The sequence below is a fragment of the Gigantopelta aegis genome, chromosome 4, assembly GCF_016097555.1.
Source record: "Gigantopelta aegis isolate Gae_Host chromosome 4, Gae_host_genome, whole genome shotgun sequence".
NCBI lineage: Eukaryota > Metazoa > Mollusca > Gastropoda > Neomphalida > Peltospiridae > Gigantopelta > Gigantopelta aegis.
The window spans coordinates 11,533,691-11,555,757 of record NC_054702.1 but is presented as its reverse complement, the minus strand read 5'-3'; the positions used below and the strand labels follow the sequence as shown (position 1 = coordinate 11,555,757).

At 35.0% G+C, this 22,067-nt stretch overlaps 1 protein-coding gene across 1 annotated transcript in view; it reads right to left on the bottom strand.

The window, feature by feature from the left end:
• The window catches only part of LOC121372659 (E3 ubiquitin-protein ligase RNF213-like), an 89,853-nt gene that overhangs the window by 30,392 nt on the left and 37,394 nt on the right, over positions 1-22,067 (bottom strand). Inside the window, exons 12-14 of the mRNA XM_041499106.1 lie at positions 10,489-10,642; positions 5,820-5,985; positions 4,528-4,628 (exon numbers count right to left, since the gene is read on the bottom strand). Coding sequence (XP_041355040.1) covers positions 4,528-4,628; positions 5,820-5,985; positions 10,489-10,642 — 421 coding nt within the window. The remainder of the gene's footprint in view (positions 1-4,527; positions 4,629-5,819; positions 5,986-10,488; positions 10,643-22,067) is intronic.

Genomic DNA, 22,067 nt, shown 5'->3' with positions numbered 1-22,067 from the left:
TCTTTAACCAAGCCAGTTTTTGTTTCGTAATTAGATAGGCCTAATAATTTATATTTTCTTGGTCCCAATTATGAATGAACGATAAGAATGTTTTAATGTAACATACATTTTTATTTATTTTTTTATTAAAAAAAATATCTCAGTATTTGTTTTCTTTACTGAAAATGCCAAAATAAATAAATATCAACGAACACACAGATTTACCAGTACATAGCAGCATAGCCTCAAAAGGTTACAAATCAAGAAATGTACACAATATTAGCCCACACATACTGGATTAGATGAATACAAATTCTGACAAAAAGTAAGGAAATATTTACTGCGGTTAACATTTTCCTCAACAATTGATTATGAATTTCAAAATCGGATATCACATCGCTATATAGAGCCCCAACTGATCAATCTTTGATTATAATTGATCATCGCAACACCACTAACATACATACATACACACACATCAGGGCAAAGAAGCGTTATGCATTGCAAAATGAGACACAAATATTATTGTTTGCTAGTCAAATGCATTTTTGTGTAGCAAAGAATTGCGATGCTGTTTTCAGTTGTAATTAAAAACATATATTATTATGAAAATGTGCATGACATTCAAGCATAGACTAAATTCAGTGCCCGGATCTTTAGTTTAGAATGGAATTAAATTGTCAAAATTTTGAAAGAGGCACGCCAGGTCAGAGGTCCTATATCCCGTAAATATTTGGCATACCGAGGAGTTCTGAATGCACAAGTCGGCACGCTTTTAGCCGATAAAAATAATTTATTCGATTGGCAAATCATATTCGTTAATACTATTCGGCATTATCCGCAGGTTTTTTTTAATGTATTATTATTTTAAAAAAATTAAAGTAATAAATGAAATAGTTTCAATGTTTTTCATTGGTAATGTGGCACAACGAAAATCTGTTCAACTTTAACGGTTTATTGAAGTGAATTTTAGTTATGTTATTCATGCCGGATGTGTAACTAAATTCTAATACATATTTCTCCGCAGTTTATCTTAAGAAATACTTTAACTAAACTTTTGTTTTGTTTGAAAAAACTAAATTACGACCGATTGCAAAAAACAAGGTGAAAATGCGAGAAAAAGCTGATCACGTGATTTCCTGTTAGTTTGAGGATAGATAGCAGTCCCACATTCAGTCAGCAAACATTTCAGTAAAGTTAGCGAATTATTTTATTGGTTCCCGAGTTCGTAATTTGGTTTACCAGTGTAAACCAGTCTAGCGGATATTTTTCTTGCTCGGTTTGGCTGAACTCAGCCCAAAAAGTGAAAGTGGAAAACCAGTGATGTGTTTTGGGGGTAATGCGCTCGCAAACAATCTGAATTGCTTGTGTTCAGACAAGCATTTTTCGCTAAACATTTGCAATCTAATTTGACTGGTTCCCGAAGTGGTCAATCGGTTTAACTTACCCCTGGCCTCCATTGTATCCTCTCCTACATTACTTGAATGTTGAAGGTGGGGGTGGGAAATGCCTAGCAAGTGATCAATCTCACGGACATGGCACACTTACTGGTCATAAAATTGTGAACGCCCAAGAGTTCGCGAATATATAGTTGACAAATTTAATATTGTTGAAATATTACATGTAAATATTTTCTCCTTTTCAAGATTTGTAAATGAACTTTTTTTTCTTCTTTTGTCTTTTTTTTTGGGGGGGGTGGGTGGGGTGGGGGGGGAATACATTATTATGATTTAAGAAGTAAAGAGGCTATTAATTAACATTTATTCCTTGTTGTTTCTTAAATATTGTTTAGTGCCATATAATATAATTTATATTCATAACCCCAAAAATGGACCTTCTTGTTATGGTTCATAAACCATACCTCCACCGAGCTAGAAGTAATCAACTCAATATCTAGATACACTCTCATTAGCAAATTGGTGGATTTTTAAACCATCAAATCATTGTCAGATATCAGACAAACTTCTTCAAAAATGCTACACAAAATTTATTCAACATCCGATTTGTTGTCATCTGCTTGTTGTTCATTTGTGAGGTTTTTCTTCAGTTTGGGAACATTTCCATTAACAATAAAGTTTAAACAAGTAAGTATCTAAATACAAAAATTTACAAACTCCTAAAATAATTAATTTTACTGTCATTTTGGTTTATTCCTTAAAATTACCAATATCAGGTTCAATTGATTCATAGAAATTGAGTTAAAATAGAGGAAGATGAATACAATAATTAAAGGGGTGGGATTTAGCTCAGTCGGTTGAGTGTTCTCTTGAGGTACTTGCATAACAGGATCAAACCACCTCGGTGAATTAATTGAGCTGATTGGGTTTTTTCGCATTCCAACCAGTGCAACACAACTGAAACAAGGCTATGGTATGTGTTTTTCTGTCTGTAAGAAAGTGCATATAAATGATCCCTTGCTGCATTAGGAAAAATGTAGTGGGTTTTCTTTGATGACTACGAGTCAGAATTACCAAATGTTTGACATCCAATAGCCAGTGATTGATTAATTAATCAATGAGCTCCAGTGGTGTCATTAAACAAAGCAAACAAAACAATAATTATGAGTAGCTGCTGAATCATCTCCCAAGTCCAAAGAAAGTAGTTTGTGTAGTATATTGTTGTTTATATGGTATTGTATACGACCATAAATTATGATATACATGTATTGCAATTGCATATTTATAGTGATGATGTTTAAAGTAAACTTATCTGTATGTCAGTATAAATGATAGTTGATACATGTATGAATCAGAATAGATTTTATTATTTACAATTACATGTGTCTATTAATTGTGTATAAATTAATATATATATATATTTCCTGTTGTTTATTAAGAGAAATGAAAGAGTAATGTTTAACATTGTGCAGCTGCCAGTCTGGCAATGAAAAGATAACTTAACTATATAAGCAATGGTTGTATCAGTTATTAAAACAGTGGTGTGTGTTATCATATTTGATGCAGTATGTTTTATTTTCAACTTGTACCATACTCGTCAGACCCAAACCCAGACCTAGACCATGTGTGTTTCGCGCCTTAGCCTTATAAGTCACTTTGTATCTTGTACACTGTACCAGTGGTGAATGGTCACCTTGAAACCTACTAGATTCCAACAGAAAAGCTTTAAAGAAAAGCTGATAATTACCATAAATCATAAATAATGTGAGTATGATATTTAGAAATTAAATACATTGACAGTCTGGATCATCACAAATATGGTCCAAAATAATGGGCTTCCCATTATTTTATTTTAGTATCCCCTCCATAGTTACATTCAGGGGATGTCTACAAATGAAAAAATAATACGAAAGCTATTGCAGTTCGCTGTGTCAGGTCCAACAATAGCACCCCTACAGAATATGGAGCTTAGACTATAATGTGAAAAATGTGACCAATGCATTTATGTAATAATTACAATACACATATTTTTAACCAATAAAACAAAGTATAAAATACAACAGAGACAGACTAACAAAACAAACACCAATACACTTGATTAAAATTAATGTACTATTTTATGTCAATAAAAAGTAATTATGTAATGAACCTATAAATGAAAACAAACTACACCTTAAAATAAATTCCTTCCAGCAAAACAAGCAGTCCATTAATTGTTGTTTTCACACTAGATTAATTATTAACAATATTAGCTCAACACATATCATTTCTGCAATGCTCTGCATAAACTGTGAATGAAATTACTACAATAGGTGTTACTAACTGGGTATGCATGGTGTATATGGGTACTCTTTAGAGAATTGCAGTATAACCGGTATATACTCCAATATAAATTTTGAACAATACCTATCATAATATTTTTCTAACGTACGTACCTGTATATTGCGCTTATATATTTTGTACATGTGTTAGTCACACGTATTATATTTTTAAACAAAAACAACCAGTTTAAGAAAAACTCAAATAATTTCGCTTGTTTGGAACGAATCTTGACTGACTGGTATATAAATTTTTATTAAGTTCAGCAAAATGTACATGAAATTAGAGCACTTTATAATTTCTAGTAATTGAAAATTGGTCTTTGCAATATATCGTGGTATGACAATGTAGGTTGCTGTATCGCAATACAAAAGGTTTGGCAATATACCAGTACTATTCAATTAAGATTCAGGCACATCTATTTCAGGCACAACCACTGGCTTTACCAATGACTCGATTTAGGACAACTATTAACAGAATATTATTAAGCTATAAAGCTGGAAAATTGAGTAACCAATAAATCTGAACGAAAAAACTGTATTCCATTATTATCAAAATAATATCTCATCACAAGGAAGAGTTGAAAGGACACGAGGCAGTTGTGATTGATTCCATGAACCTCTATCAGATGCACATCCTTCCTGCACCACCCATAAGAGGACTGCCACTCCCAAGACTAGCTTAGAAAACCGAAACTTGCACAGGCTGGTGCTCAATGGAATATATACTGTTGTGATGTCATGCACTCATCAAAAGCAGGAGAAAATTAATGTTATGTAAACAGTAAAACATAAATGTATGATATAAAGAGTATACTCTCTGGTTGTGTTACCTGTAAGACTGGAGAAATAAATGTGCTAGTAAATTCTACTTCCCAGTTTTCTCTTTCTTCTTTTGTTGACAGAGTCACTGGATTCTGTGGAGTATCAACTCCTGCAAATAAAAGTTGAATCAAGGCATAAATTTAATTAACATTTTCATGTACAAGTTATATGAAGAGTACTGATGAGGTACACGGTACACCCATCATAAGTACAAGTGACCTATCGTCCGTCCCATCATTCCATTAAAATGTGGGGTTTTTTGTAAATAATTTAAGTTTGGTTTGACGTAAGAAGAAAAGTAAAAGTGTTTCGGAAATGACAAAGAAATACAATTTGTGCGTGCAATTTACAAATCAATTGGCTTGGAAATAAATAATTTGTAGTAAATTATATAGTATGAAAAAATGTGATCCCTGTGGGGTGGACTATAGTTATGGTATGCGAAACATGACCATACCAAATTGTACTTGGCCTGGACAATGATTTCCTTTTATGTACAGTAATGCATGAAAAGTACGGATAGTTATGGATATGCTCTGCAAATGAAAATTTTACGGACAGACATTTGTATGATATAAACAGCATACTCTCTGGTTGTGTTACCTGTAAGACTGGAGAAATAAATGTGCTAGTAAATTTTACTTCCCAGTTTTCTCTTTCTTGACAATGCCATACCATAATATGACTCATAAGTAAAGTTTGTTTTATTTAACGACGCCACTAGAGCACATTGATTTTTAATCTTATCATCGGCTATTGGACGTCAAACATATGGTCATTCTGACACTGTTTTTAGAGGAAACCCGCTGTCGCCACATAGGCTACTCTTCTTTACGACAGGCAGCAAGGGATCTTTTATTTGCGCTTCCCACAGGCAGGATAGCACAAACCATGGCCTTTGTTGAACCAGTTATGGATCACTGGTCGGTGCAAGTGGTTTACACCTACCCATTGAGCCTTGCGGAGCACTCACTCAGGGTTTGGAGTCGGTATCTGGATTAAAAATCCCATGCCTCGACTGGGATCCGAACCCAGTACCTACCAGCCTGTAGACCGATGGCCTGCCACGACGCCACCGAGGCCGGTGACTCATAAGAGGCAGGTGTATAAAAATATAATGAGAATAAAAACTGGGGTCCAATGTGAATGTACCGTATAAATGCTACATAAATGGAATTTTGTAGACTTTGAAAATAAATCAACAATAAAGTTAGTAATAAATGTTAGATTTTACATAAATCCAAAACATTAGTAAACCACAAAATGTAATGTGGATTAGATTGAATTTTTTTGGACTTACCTCGAGTTCCGTCAGATATTTGGTGAAAAATGAAATGAATTATCAGAAAAACGTCATCCACACTTTTCCCCACACATCTATGAAGTTGATCTATATCTTTCTGAATATGGTTCCAAAAAAACTGAGACACATCTTGTACAACTGGTTGCACCATTGATGAAACAGCCTGTAAAAAAAAAACAGAATAAAAAAACAACAAAAAAACCCACAAGGTGTTAGAACAAAATCAACTGAAATAATACATTTATAAGAGTGTTTTCCTTCATGAACTGCAGCATACAGATGATAAAATGTAATCTCCAAATTACAGTTCTTGGTGGAAAATAGACATTTGAAGAATTAAACCAGTGTCCTTTGAACTGTTTATATGGATATTAGTATCGGTGATTTACTTGAACCCCTTAGTGGTAAAGTGTTTGCTTGAGATGCAATACAGCGATTGAAAATAATGGCAGACAACACAAATGCTAATTTTATTGGCTATCTTAAGAGACGTTCAGTGTCTCAAATACATGTATGTGTGTCCTCGTATATGTTGCTGGGAAAATTATACATGGTTTTTTTGTTTGTAATACAAGAAAGTATTAGTTTTGTAAAATATTGGCATGAAAAAATATGGGAAAGTCAAAAGTATTAACAACTCTTGCCCATATGGCAACTCAAAATGTCTTTGAGATCAATTACCTCCAGTGGATTCTGGATTTTCCAATCAATCAATCAATCTCTGTCACACAAAAACACACCATGCAACTTGATATTGTAAATGCCTTTATTTTTGTTTGACATGTCTTGTTACGATTTTCACAAAATAAAGTCCATGTGAAAGTTAGTGACACCCCACCCCCACCCCTACCAAATGACATTAGTCACCAAGGCAAAAGTGTGCAATCTATACTCGCAAACCTGCACACCCATTTGAACATATAAATATATGACATTAAATGTGTACGGTTTCAAAATGAACATGCACATCTACTAAATGATCTGTCAGGAATCGGTAATGTACAACAATCTTCTTCATTGGTACCTTAACTTCAAACATATTTATTATTATGTAATTAGAGTATTAAAAGTGCCTTTAAACTTCATTTGATTTTCTATTTCTGTTTTTATATCAATCCAGGGCTCACCCTGGACCAAAAATACCTGTAGCCAAAAAAGTGTGGGGTGGGGGTGTCTTCAGAGTTGGAGACCAGTGCCTCCTGTAACCATTCACCTCTCCTTCAAAGGCCTATGCCATTAAATGAAAAAACAAATCATACAGAAATATGGTGGTGGGTAGATGATTATGGAGGGTGTTGTTTTTACTTTCCTTTCATGTTGAGAGCTAATTAAGCTAATACCTTTTCCAAATAGAGCACATTACTTCTTTAAAATAGCATTCTTTATGTTGGTTTAAATTGCTTTTATTATTATTATTATTATAGTTATTATAATTATAAAATAACCCATCAATTACCCACCCCAACAATTTTGTAATTTGCACCATGTTGCTGCTGTTGATTTCAGCGCCATGAAATACCTGGACTAAGAATGCCGACTTAATATGTTATTACAACTATTTCCTGATGATTAATAAATCAATGTGCTCTGGTGGTGTCGTTAAACAAAACAAATTTTTAAAACTATTCCATTTACATCAGTTGCTTTTTATATAAAAAATAATAACAATGAAATTGAAATATACAGTCTAGTTAAAATCCAGATAACTTTTAAGATGTCACCTACCGGTCTTACAAATATAATAATGTTTAACTGCAATTTGTACAAATGCTGCATGTTCATTTCCTGCAATCACGATCTGCATGTGTGCTCTCAACCATGGTTGCGAAATTAACAAAGACAAAGGAAATAAACTAAACTTAAGTTAAGTATTCATTGATGTAGTACTGTTTTTTTTATTTGTACAAATTTACATCAAGATTTACTTGCGTGTAATCTTATTGTTTAATTTCCGCAACGAGGTCTCTTGACACGTGCGATCTCAGATGACTGTGAAGCGTGAATGATATTCACACTGACAACTTGGTATATCACACTTGTCATTCGGCCCTGAACTAGCATGTGTATTGAAACTTGACAAGCATTATCGGTCAGTTTTTATTACTTTGGTTCAAAGACTTTACAAAATTAGAATGACAAGCAACAGATGCTGTTTTGTTTAACAACACCAATGGAGCACATTGATTAATTAATCATTAGCTTTTGGATGTCAAACATTTGGTAATTCTGACTCGTAATCATCACAGGAAACCTGCTACATTTTTCATAATGCAGTTAGGGATCTTTTATATTCACTTTCCAACATACAAGAAAGCACGTACCACAGCCTTTGTTCAGTTGTGCATGGTGTGCAAAAACAAACTCAAGTAACCCATTTTGTTTTTAGATAACTCATCATGTACATGTAAATTGTGTCATAAATTCAATGCGTGAATGAAACATTGGTCAAGCAAACTATATTTATGCGAGCGACACACAAACAAAACTATCACTCTTGCAATTTTCAGAGGCCTGTTGTGTTGTGGACTTGCATTACACCAAATGACTCAAACTTTAAACTCGACAAAATCCTGGGCAACACTATCTACTCTACAAAAGGCAGGATTGTAGCCACTTATACATCAACTGTAGGGCATGTATATTATTAGAACATAATACTAAAGATTACATACATGTAGGCATTATAAAACATTAACTGCCCCATTGTCGTCCCTCCAGGAACATAGGACCATGTTAAATTAGGTGGGTGAGTTTTCGCTTTGCTTCTGATTATGTGCATCAGCCTGGACCTGTAACCAGAAGCTAGTTTGAACTGAATGAGAGTAGTGACCCCGCCACCTGATTGGTTGGCGTGTCTACCATATTAGGGCATGCAACCCTATCGCTGTGTTTCCCGATGTGGTTTTATAAAATGCTGACTCGGCGCATACCTAAAACACAACATCTCGGGTAAAACTATTTATTCTACAAAAGGCAGGCGTGTAGCCACTTGCACATCAACTATATAATAGCATGTATATTATTAGAACATAATTTAAAAGATTACAAACATGTAAGCATTATAAAACACTAACCATCCCAGTTCATATTAGGGGTAGGGGTTAGTAGGTATATCGGCGAAGTCCACAAAGTATTTTAAATTTGTCCATAACAAATGGCTTCAAATACTTAAAACACTGAGTCACTATTCCAATCCTCCATAACTTTAATGGAGAGAGAGACCTCATTAACAAAATGCCAGGTGGACCCACCACATCGGAGGCTGTGAGTGTTGTACACTGTTGTATTATATCCTAACTAGTAACTTTTTCCCATGGTAATTTTCATTCTGTCATAGAAATGATTCCTTCACTCAGTACCAGCTCCATCTCTCCAAGTTTAAAAGTATGATATTCCCGATCTTTAACAATGGTATTCATGCTGATATAATCGCAAATGTTTTTGTTTGAAAAGCGTTCCTTATCACGAGTAATGTTTTGAGGCATTTCGACACCATTCTTTCACAACCGTAACACTTCTTCCACTGAAAATGCTGTCTCCTCGATTACTGGCTGCCGAACCGGTCTTTGTAGGTCACCAGTGGTTTGTTTACTTCCTGGAGTTCCAGTGTGCATTGTTGTAGCAAAATTTCCCAGCGTACCCTTTGCCTGTGCTGTAAGTAGTAGTGGTGCCTGTTGCGCTCCATGACCTACTTTTCTGTGACCTTGACCTTGGTGCGATAGGAGATACTGACCTGGGTGTGCAGGTGTGACAGACTTCTGTCCTGGTTGACCTTGGTGTTGGGAGGCAGTGACCTTGGTATCTTTGGTGTGAAGGTGAATGACCTACTTAAACAGCGCCCACCCGCCCGTGTCCCTGACCCAGTGAGAGGGACCGTGCTATCTTCTCTGCTATCTTCTCTGCAGGTTCGTTATTTTAAAATTATTTTCCCCCACTTTGCTTTTGAATTTGCTTTTGATTATGTGCATCTGCCAGAAGCTAATTTGAACTAAGCGAGTGAAGAGTCACACTGCCACCTGATTGGTTGGCATGTACCATATTAGGACATGCAACCCTATTGCTATGTTCCCCGATGCTATGGTTTAAAAAAATGCTGAATCACTGCATACTACATTAAACAGATTCTTTTATAAATATATCAAAACATTTAAGCAGGAAAATACAAGTACTGTTAACTGAAAAAAACACTTACAAAAATCTAATAACTTGTTTACATGTGAGAATAAATCTTTTGCACTGCCTTCAGCGAATTCAATCATGTCATGCCATAAGACTGGATTCTGACTAAATTTAAAATAAAATAATTTACATTTTACCCGTAATCCTTAAAAAAAAGTTCGGTATTTACCCATTTTGAAAAAATTGAGATTATTTATGCCTGCTAAAATAATATCATGTCAAAATCATATCTCTGTACAAGGCAAAGTCAAAAGTATGGTAGGCAAAGTTGTGATTGCTTCCATGATCTACTATCAGGTGCTCGCCCTCACAGGATGTTTCATCCCCCCTGCACCACCCATAGGAGGACTGCCACTCCCAAGACTAGCTTAAAACTTGAACTTGCACTCATGAATCACTGTTAAGTTATTTTGATATTGCAATAGGTGAGAAATATTGCCCAAAATATTAATTGGATGAAGTACCTTTAAAATTATTTAACACTAACCCGTGAGTTGACATCACAGCCAAGGAGTAGAGCTGCATGAGTAAGCAGTCTGAGTAAGGTACAAGCTTGACCACTCAGTTTACGTTCTGATGTTGAGATGTTTGGTCTCTGGTTGGCATCTCCCAAAATATGACCAGTCTTTGTTTGATCAATTCTGAAATTAAGCACAAATGAAATCAGTCTGATACATGTTCATCAACAATTGTTTTACTTTAAAGGATAAAAACCAAATATCAATAACTGTAAGTTACCTAATAAAAGTAATAAATTTCTATATTGCTTAAAAAGCCAACCCCATTACATAAGCCAGAAAAATTTGGGTAAATACTTTTTTCTGACGTAAATTATTTAGGTAGGTATTGTATAAACCTTTTTTAAAGACTGAAATATTTTACATTAAGTTATATGTAGAAAGAAAGCAAGGTTTTTCTAAGTTTAGTTATATTTAATATAGTATTAAAAATATATATATATACAGTGAAACTCCTAAACTGGACAGCCTTGGGACCAAGTAAAAAGTCTGGTTTTAGAGGTATCTGGTTTAGAGAGGTTCTCTTCTGTACAGATATTTAAAAAAGGGCTGCGAAAAACATCCGGTTTTGAGGGAAGTCTGGTTTATTGAGGGTCCAGTTTTGAGAGGTTTCACTGTATATGATATTAAATTTAGCCATAAGATTAATACATAGATGTCAAGCAAAATATTTCAACACCATGTACGTAAACCAGTCTTTAAATGGAAACGTTTTTATATCTATAAGTCTAGTTTGAAATAAAGTTTAAACAAATTAACATTACAATACACACAAAAACACAAACAGATTGTCACATGAATAAACATGTTTCCATGTGTGCAAATAAAACAGATTGTCACATGAATAAGCATGTTTCCATGTGTGTAAAGAAAACAGATTGTCACATGAATAAGCATGTTTCCATGTGTGCAAAGAAAACAGACTGTCACATGAATAAGCATGTTTCCATGTGTGTAAAGAAAAAAGACTGTCACATGAATAAGCATGTTTCCATGTGTGTAAAGAAAACAGACTGTCACATGAATAAGCATGTTTCCATGTGTGCAATGAAAACAGACTGTCACATGAATAAGCATGTTTCCATGTGTGCACCGACATGATGTTCAATGTTTTCAATTTTAGGTCATACAAAACATTCGACTTTGATCTGAGACTTTCATCGGTTTATTTTGTGATAAAATTGGCAAAGATATATAGGATAAAATAAAAAGATGCAGTGACGTTTTAAAAAGTTAAAAGTTCAACGTCGTAACAGTATGCAGTCAATATCTTGTGTGCCCACTATGGAAGTTCAAAACTGCATGACATCTCCTTCCCAAGGAAGCAATAAGATGACGAATTACACCTTGTGGAATGGTGGCCCACTCTGCCTGTCGTGTCAGTGCCAACTGTGGAAGAGTACGTGGCTGTGGTTGATGCTGTCTCAGTCGTCTATCCAACTCATCCCATAGATGTTATATGGGGTTCAAATCTGGATACCTAGCAGGTCAGGGCAGGACGTGAATGTTCTTGTTGTGTAGGTATTCTGTTGTTAGTCTAGTTGTATGTGTCTTGCATTGTCATGGTGGAATACAACATTGGCATTATTCATAATTGGAATGTTTGTCTGCAAAATTTCACCCAGTATATATGTGCCATTAAGTTGCCTTACATGTGAACCAAGTTGGTCCAGCCAGTGTGTGAAATTGCTGCCCACATCATCACACTACCACCACCAAATCTATCCACTACCTGTATGCAGTTGGGAACATAATGTTCATGATAACGTCTGCGTGATGAAGAAAACAATGACTCATCACTAAACCATAAATAGACCATCACAGTTGAGTCACAGTTGATGATGTTGTCAAGTCAAAATGACACCTCTTACAGGCGTTTTACTCAAATACCTACCTCACATAGTCAGTTCCGCACTGAGTTGATAACCTATGCAAACCTGACATTGCGGAAGCAGTAGAGGTTATTGTGGTGGTCCCTTGCCATAGAAGAATTACCTGTATGTAGCAGTCTTGGGCCACTGTTCACACAAGGTCTACCTGATCTGGTATGTGTTTCATTTGTGTAGTAACCGAAATAATAAGGACAAGAAATCAAAAACACTGCATTTTTATAGCTCACATATTCATGTTTCACATGCTGAATGCACATGTACATAGCTAATGTGGTTTGCACATGGGGGTGTTTTTTCAAATGAGCACTATCGTTCTGTATTTCATGGTGGCTGCACTTTGTTCACTGTAACAAAAGCAATATGTTTGATGTATATGTTTAATTCTTTGGTGTAAGGGATCATACCACTATTTTATCCATTTTCATTGGTGATGAATATAGTTCCATTGAAAAGAATGTCCCTTTTCTTTACTTTAATTTTGTTGGAATCACAACTGGTTTGACTGTTATGTTATGCAATATTAAACGTGGGCCAACTCCCCTAATATGAGGTAAAAGCAGGGTTGATTCCTGCAACTAGAACTGACTAATATAATTTAATGAGAGCTGCATGCTTCCCTTTTTGGACCCCTCAATGTAAAGAATGATAATATTTCAAACTTCAGGTGGCAAACATGTTTTGTTTTTGTTTTCTAGAAAGCAGTCATATTAGCTAATCTCTTCAACTAAAGCAAAAAGGTAAACATCGCATTTTTTCCGGATGAATAGGGAATGAAAAACCAATAGTAGTCAGAAACTAAATATTTTTAATGCTAAATGAATTGGCCAAGAGAAAAATACTGAATTAATGTCAATATACAGTGTACGTACCCTCAATTTATTGCCCCCCGATTTAACGCCAACCTCACGTACTGCCAACTTCCTTTCATGTACCCTTTGTTTTCTTGGTTAATTTAGTGCCAACCTCGCTATCCATCGTCAGCCAAACATGTTTTTGAACAAAACGCATGTTAGATGTTACAGTCCCCTCGATTGTATCGCCCATGCTCCAATAGGCCATAAATCAAGCAGCTCAACAGGAGTACATTGGCCATAATAAAACTCTGCAGGAGTTGTTACTTTTGTTAATGATTAACAACACCACTTTGTGATGGTTAGTTGTGAGTGCAGCGATTCCACAGTTTAAAGAATTAATGGTACACAATAAAAAGTCGGTCGGATGATCACATGACAATAAGGTATTTAATCAGTGCATTTGATCGGGCAATCCTGGGTAAATGCGTAACGTCAGGTGTTTTAAGTGTCACTCAAGTATGACCCGTGTTTAATGAATAAACAAACTCAAAGTGAATAAAGAATTGAAAATTGAAAAGTTGTTTTAAGATCTGGGCCTCTATGAGAGTTTCAACTCAGCATTTGGTATAAACATCATGGTAACGATCAGGCATTTCATTGCTGTAAAATAGATTCTAAACGCAAACATGTTGCATTAGATCCAGTTCGCAAGTGAGAAATCATGAAATATTTTAAATTAAATTCATCTAAAAGTCAGCAAAACATTGCCAACCACTTTTCTGCCTTGTGGGCGTATCCAGTGAAATGATGAACAGTGGGCGATATTTTACTACAGAAAGAAAAATGGGAAGATGAAAATGTTGAACCGCGGCCCGGACAAAAACAAAAATTGGCAAAGCATACAGATATGGAAGAAGCATTATTCTTGTGGTTCAGTAATGCGCATGCTCAAAATGTCCCCATCACTGACGAAATTCTGAGTTAAAGACAGGTCATTTGGAGCTGAACTTAACATTGCCAACTTTGCCTATTCCAACGGGTGGCTGCAAAGATTTAAAGCAAGACACAACATTGCCCAGCATATCATTTCAGGTGAAGGTGCCAGTGTTGACAGACAGACGAAGCCAGGCCAGTGAGATTATTAAGCAGTAAGATTTAAAAGATGTCTACAACACTGATGAACCTCTTTAGTCCATGGGCTAGATACTGAAACCCTCCCCCGTCCTAGGGATTTTTGGAGACAAGTATTTTTGGATACCCCATTATATATGAATTTAATATCTGCTTGTCTGCAGAAAAAATGTTGGTGGATAAAAAAAATATTGCCATTTGAATAGGGGTACCATGCATTGCACATTTTGTGTCCCCAAAATGATATGTGGAAAAATTAAATATAGTGATATAGTTGTCATCCATATAAATTTTTAACAGATATAAGGCTAAAATGAATAATATTCATCCTATACTAGATGTTAATATTAACAAACCAAATAACAATGCAATATATGGTATGAATAATGATATACTTATTGGCAAAAGTAAAGCAATGCCTGAAATGCTTTATTTTCTACATTTACACATACTTTGGACTGTTTGAACCTTTTATTATTAAAAATTGCACTGTATTTAATATACTGAGACAGCATTATTCAAATATGGTTCAGAATATCTGCCTGTACCAGTGGTGGGGAAAAGCCCTTTTTTCCCGGTCTGGGACCGATTCTCGATCTCTGAGACTGAAATTATTTTTTGAAAATGTGTTTGCCGGTCCCACTTTTGTCTTTTTTGTCGGTCTGAAGCACCTGTCCGTTTCTGTTATTGGAACAAATTCCTATCCGGACCAGCCTGCTCAGAGATCGGTATCTTGTGCATGATTTAAAATAATAATAAATAAATAAATAGTGGTAAATATGACTGGTGTTTCAGAAATCTGTGATTTTAAGTCTGCCATAAGTCGGACCTACCTATCAATCCACTGCCACTAGGCTAGACATTTGTCAAAGCCGCTGCATGAACGCGTCACGAGATTAAACAGACGTTAACAATAACACCATTCTTTGTGAGAAAGCTATCGAGGTATTACACTCCAATTAAAACAAAGGAACCAGAGTTTGCAACTGGTTACAATCAACACCTGTCAACACCTGTACAGAGCTGTCGGGTGGAGTGTCTGAGGCAAGAGGTTTTTGTAAAATACATGCAAACTGCTTGAAATAGCATAAAATATATTGAAATAATCTATAAATGTATTTATTGTGGACTGTTCAAAGTAGTGTATTAAAGGACTTTAAAAACAAAAAACAAAAAAGCTTTCCACTTTTTTTATCTTTTTTTTGTAACAAGACGATCTACATCAGCTATCTCTAGAGCCAGTAGAGGTCAAATATTATCCAATCAGCGACAACGTTATTACTTGTTTTGGCTAAAAGTGTGCTAGCTCAAGCTGTCAAATGCTTCAACGGTGTCATCTTTTATTAATTTTCAGGATACTACTGAATACTGGTACTTTTTATACATATATGGGAGTTAAAAGTCATAACTTTTATTTCTTGTTTTGTATATTATTTATTCCATTATGTAAAATATAATTATATACAATTTGGGGGGTGGGGGGGGGGGTTGCTGGTCAATGTGATGTAACATTTTTCTTTCTTTCATGTTTTGATGTTTATCGTTTTGTGTTCATGATTCAAGGTAAAAATATACAAACGCCACTATGATTATAAAAAAACCCCACTATTTGGCAAATATCGCCTTTTAAATGATTTTATAATTTTTATTTTTATTCCTTTCTCTTTTTTTTCTCCCTCTACCCCCCCCCCCCCCAGTAGTGATGACATCATGTGGGACCGATTGACAATTTTATTTTTCTCCCACCCCTGGCCTGTACTATACTCAACAAAAATAATTACGGTCAACAGATATTTTAACATTATCCTTTAAATATGATGGAAAATACAACTTCTTCAGTTGACAGTTGTCAGCATTGTGGCATGTTCTCAAACTCAATGACTGAAATAACAATTTAGAGGGAACACAATGACAAATATCATTCTGAACAAATGTGTAACAAATACTAGCCTAATGCTCATTTCAATATTTTTCATAAATATGTGAAATACCCAGTGTTTTCTGCATGTATCACCAGTAAAATGTTACTGAAACAATGTGTAGAAGTCATATATATGACCAAAACATGCTAACATAATATGACAGTAACAAAGAATTATATTATAATATAAGAAAGTTTACTAGCCCTTAATTAAATTTGTGAGTATACATGTATGTGCATCAATATTATGAAGATGTCCCTCTTTACTAAACACCAGTTTTAAAAATTTAAAACATTAGTTTTGTGTACCTAATTTCTTTTGCATTTACATGTACGATTCATCTTATCTAGTCTGTGTTGTAATATTTTTAGATTTGCCTCTATATTTACATAGTGCTTAACTTATGCTCAGGTGTATATAATTAGTTTCTACATCGAATATTGTCTAGGAAAGTTTTGACTTCCTTTCATATTCCTTTGTATTTTCATGCAATTAAAATATGTCTGTCTTTATCACAATTTCTGGTATTCTTCAGGCTCTGCTCTGGTTTCTCCATCAGCTCTTATGGTATAATATCACTATTTCATCTTTAGTGTTCCTTCTGAAATTTCTCAGCCATATGACCATTTGGTTGGGGAATAGCCTGGATTGCCTGGTATGACTGATGCCAAATGACAACTTGGTAATTTGTTCTCTTTATGTGCATTCTCAGAGCATTCTCAGTGAATGTAGAGTGGAGAAGGCTGATTTATACTCTACTGTAGTTCAATATTATCATCCTTGGTTTGGCAACAAACATTTCCAGATATTTCTCAAGCCATAATGTTTTTTGTGTTATTTGCACCTGCAGAGAAGGTATATGAAATTATCTACTTCTTAAATATCTGAACATCAATTTTTGCTGACCTTCCATGAGCTAAGAACATTTCAAGGAAATCTTGGTGTTGCTTAAGAATTTTCAAAACCATCAGTTTTCCATTCTGCAAAAAAGCACTGTTGGTATCATAGCCAGTAATGGCAAGCAGAGCTGGAATTGCTAGTTGGTGTCTTCCCTGCATCCAAGTTTAGTGTATAAAAATGTTCGTATCTGGGATAGTGAACTGGCAGCAATGTACAGACATTGAAGTATAATCTTTGTCTCTGCATCTTCTTGTGTACTTTACAACACCCTCAGACATGTACTTTGTCTCACAAATAGAACCCTCTTCCCATGAAGTTGAGGGCAGAGTTTTCTTTTCTTTTTTCATTTAAAAGTAATGACTTCCAGTCTTGAGGCCTTTGTAGGGATTCCTTAGATCAAGTGTGGCTTGGAAGAACCCCTTTCACATGAAAAATGTAGTGCCAAACCACGAATGCTATTATTATGCTACTGTAGTTTAGTTGCAAACCTTCTATCCAGGAGAGATTCCCTGAAAATATGCTGTACCAACAGAGCAAATTACAAGAGAGCAAACTGTCATGGTCTCATTTGGTATTAGTCATATCACAAAGCCCAGGGTATTCCTCAACCACATGCACATCGCTGAGAAATATCAAACAAAATACTGAAGCTGGAGTGGATGGTTTGTAATCTGATTCTATAAGAGCTGTTGACATATTGAGGGAGGAACAAGAGCAAATGTTCAGAGGAAAAATAAGAGATTACAGATATTGTGAACATGATAGACATTATGTTTGAGTCAGATGATAAGACTGAAATAGGAAAGAAAGTCAAGTGCTAGATATGCCTGATAGCTATATTTTATGTCAATTATATACACCTAAGCATAAATTAAGCACAATTTAAATAGAAATATGTTTTTAAAAATATTACAAGCTTCTGTGAGATAGATGAATTGTAAATTTAAAACACACATGCCGAGGAGAGGTACTTCTAATTGGCTGGTACTAAGAACAGAGGGACATCTTCATAAATTTGTGAACATAGTATATAAACTCCATATACTGAACAGTGTTCTTGCTGGTTGAAAATTAAAGGAGGGCCGCCATGTGGCACAACCTTCAAAAAACAAAACAAAACAATAACGAAAAGCAAAAAAAAAAAGCAAAAAAAAAGCTTGCTTACCATATATCGTGTGTTGGTTGGTCGACTTTGTAGAAAGCCATACTCCTTATTTTGCCTGTCATTATTTGGTACAAAATCGTTGATACGAAATACAAGCCGACTCATGTTGTGACAGTTGTCGGTGTAACATTCACTGGCAATTACAGTTTTTCTGATCCGATCAGTTTTAATATTATTAGTTTAATAAAGATTTCAAGATATATGTAAAACAATAAAGATGTTTGTAAAGTGATCCCCTAATGTGGGGTTGAGTGCGTTGTTAAATAAAACATTTCCTTCTTCTTCTTTCCCCTAATGTGGGATTAAAAAAATTCTGTTCATTTTATTTCCATCTTCATCGAATGAACTGTTTTGTTTTTGGAAAGGCAGTGTATATATTATTCGGCACCCAAGATAAATCTGCAATTGAGGACAAAATACCAGACGATAGTTAGTGGAAACAAAAGACAGAATGACCGGTCTGATCACATGACACATTTGGCGTCAAATAAGTATTTTTTCCACACGGAGATTGCTGAGTCAATAAAAAATAAAATGTTTTCATTGCTCAAATAAAATAGAACTTTTATTGTGTGTATCAAACATACAAATGGACACAGGTATGGGACAAAATGGAGGCTGTTAAAAATACTGTCATAAGCTACTGAAGGTTTTCGTCAGTTGTTTTTTTCATACACACAATGCGGCTTATTTCCTTTGATGTTCAGTGTGCTGAATGATGATTATTTTTGTGTGGAAAAAAGTGCATTTGGAAATAGTGGAGATTGGTGCTATAAAATATAGTAAGGTGTGGGAAAATAAAAGAGAGGCGTTGAAAAATAAAGGAGGGCGGCAATATGCAATAGCGGGGCGGGCCGCCCCGCTTAAATGGAGCAGCGAGAACACTGCACTGAACCACATTTGAATAATTAAGCCTCCATATGTTAAAAAAAACAACCCCAGGTCAATTTTTTTTAAATAATAAAATTAAGCTTCAGGCAAGCCTAAGTATGTGTATATACATAGAAATTAATACATTTCTGGCATTGCTTAACTTATTTTGAGAAGTATATAATTATTCATACCTCATATTTGTTTTGTAGTTGTTATTAACTACTTTATAGAATAAAAGGAAGGATGTAGAAATAGAAAATTGTAAACTTCACATACATCATATTTGGGTCAGAAAAAATGATTGAGAATTGGGAATGAAAGTTAAGATTTTTATAGTGCTAGATATTTGCCTGATGACAATATTCTATATAGATGTCAATTATATACACCAAAACATAAGTTAAGCATAATATAAACAGAACTGCAATTCTAAAATATTATAAAAAGCAACAAACAAAAAAATCCTGGCGACTATAAGATGAACTGTTGAGATAGGTGAATTGTATATGTAATGCAGACTTGCCTAGAATGGTATGTAAATTCACTTTTTATGTTTCAAAGACTTGTGATTAATATAAAAATATTCAAAATATCCATGTAAATGGTTTAAACAACATGTACTGCACCATATTTAAATAATGCTGCCTTCAGATATTAAATACAATACAATAATAAAAGGTTCAGAATGTTTTAAGTACAGTATGTATATACAGTCAGACCTCGTTACAACTACCGTCGTTACTACGACATTTACACCATCCGACCACAAATTGTTGGGAACGAACGTACACCAATGTTATTCTGTTCATTACACCGGAATTCACACCTTCCGACACAGACAGAACAAATTAGGAACAAACATGCATCCGACATCTGAACACACTTCTTTACAATGACATTACATAATCAGAGATGCCATAGCACGTTGGCAGTATACACAGCCATTTGGCATCCTTGATCTCCGAATTACTGATGTTGGCTAAATCTGTAGACGTGTGTTGCTTTTGAACATAAGTCTTTAGTCCTTCAATTAAAGGATTAACTTCGAACAATCACGTCTTCCAAGTTTTTTGAAATTTTATAAATGAAGAGGGTACCAATTGTAGTGGCTTTAACCACGAGAAGATTAAAATGACAATATATATAATAATAATAATATATTTAATGATGATCTGTGGTCGATACCCATTGTGGACCCATTGAGATATTTTTTTTTTCAGCCAGTGCACCACGACTGGTATATCTAATGCAGTGGTATGTGCTATCCTGTCTGTGGGATGGTGCATATAAAAGATACCTTGCTACTAATGGAAAAATGTTACTGGTTTCTTCTCTAAGATTGTCAAAATTACAACTTTTTCACACCTAACAACAGATGATTAATACATCAATGTGCTCTAGTGGTGTCGTCAATTTCGATACAACCACAATTTCGATATAACGACATACTTACCCAGGGACGAACGTGGTCGTTGTAACGAGGTCTGACTGTACACATGCACATAGAGAATTATATATATTGGGATCTGTTTAACATTTGCTGGCGAGTATACCCCCAGTACTAATCTATACCACATATATTGCATTGCTTTGTGGTTTGTTGTTATGAACATGTAATTTAGCATGAATAGCATTCAAAATTTGATCTTAAACCTGTTCAAAATATATCTGGATGTTAACTTCAACATTGCATGCAGTTTTTTCATATATTATATTTGTAATACTCAGGGCATTTCAAATTCATTGACTCGCTATACTTAGATGCCAAAAATGTATTATTTTTGGGTGGAATACATTCACCAGTAACCCAGCTTTAAAGTTAAAACAGTGATATAATCCAGAATTATTTTCAAATATTTTTGAAAATTATGTGGAATATTCACCTTGATAAAAAATTTGCCCTGTTAAAAATAAATAGGGTACCTACACTTAAACATGCCCTACGGGCACACCCACCAACAGATTGCCTGCAGACAAGCTGATTTGAATATGTCTATGGATATACTCATCTTGAAAAATCCCGGGAGGGGGGCAGGGGGGTTATAGTGGGCCCACGGTCTACTTCTACCGCATGCTGCCAGATCGATCCCTCTCTAAGGCGACCAACAGCAAAGGAACCAAAAAATCCAAGGATAGGATAACAATTGTGTTGTGTGCCAATGCCGATGGTTCTGACAAGCTTAAACCAAAGCCGAGGTGCTTTAAGAACTTCAATGTAAATTTGTACGTGGACTACGAGGCTAAGGTCTCACTACACAGATCACTTCCGGGTGAGAGTTCATTCATCACGGTCCACTATAGTTCCTAATTGTGACACACGTTATGGTTCACATATTCACTTCTAGGAAATGGTGAAGAATTAAAACAATATGTATGTTTAATGGTAAGCCTTCAGGCTGTATTTTGTCAATGTTGTGTAATATTGTTCACTGATCTTTTGGGACATGGTTATATAGCACAGGAGACAGCCGGAGTGAATCGGTTAATGAACCACCTGTTGGACCGGTACTTCAGGCAGATGCGGTCATATAGCAAAAAACTGAAATGGAAATGTCCTCAATTTTGGAGTGAAAATAAATGCTTATATAATGTATGTTTGCAATGGTGTATGTTGTTAGTGCCAACGAGAACCCATTCTATTGGCAATCCTCAATTGAAGTTGGGCAATTTAACGTGTTTCAATGGCAGATGACATCTGTGTAGTGAGACCATAATGTAAAACATGAAATTACTGTTTATCCCCAAAAATATAAGTTTAGCAAGTCAAAATGAGAATATACTAGTGTAACATCCTTATAAAAGGTAATTTCATCGATGTGGAGGTTAGCTAAGCTTATGGGGGCCCTCTTTGGGTATATATTGAAAACGTCA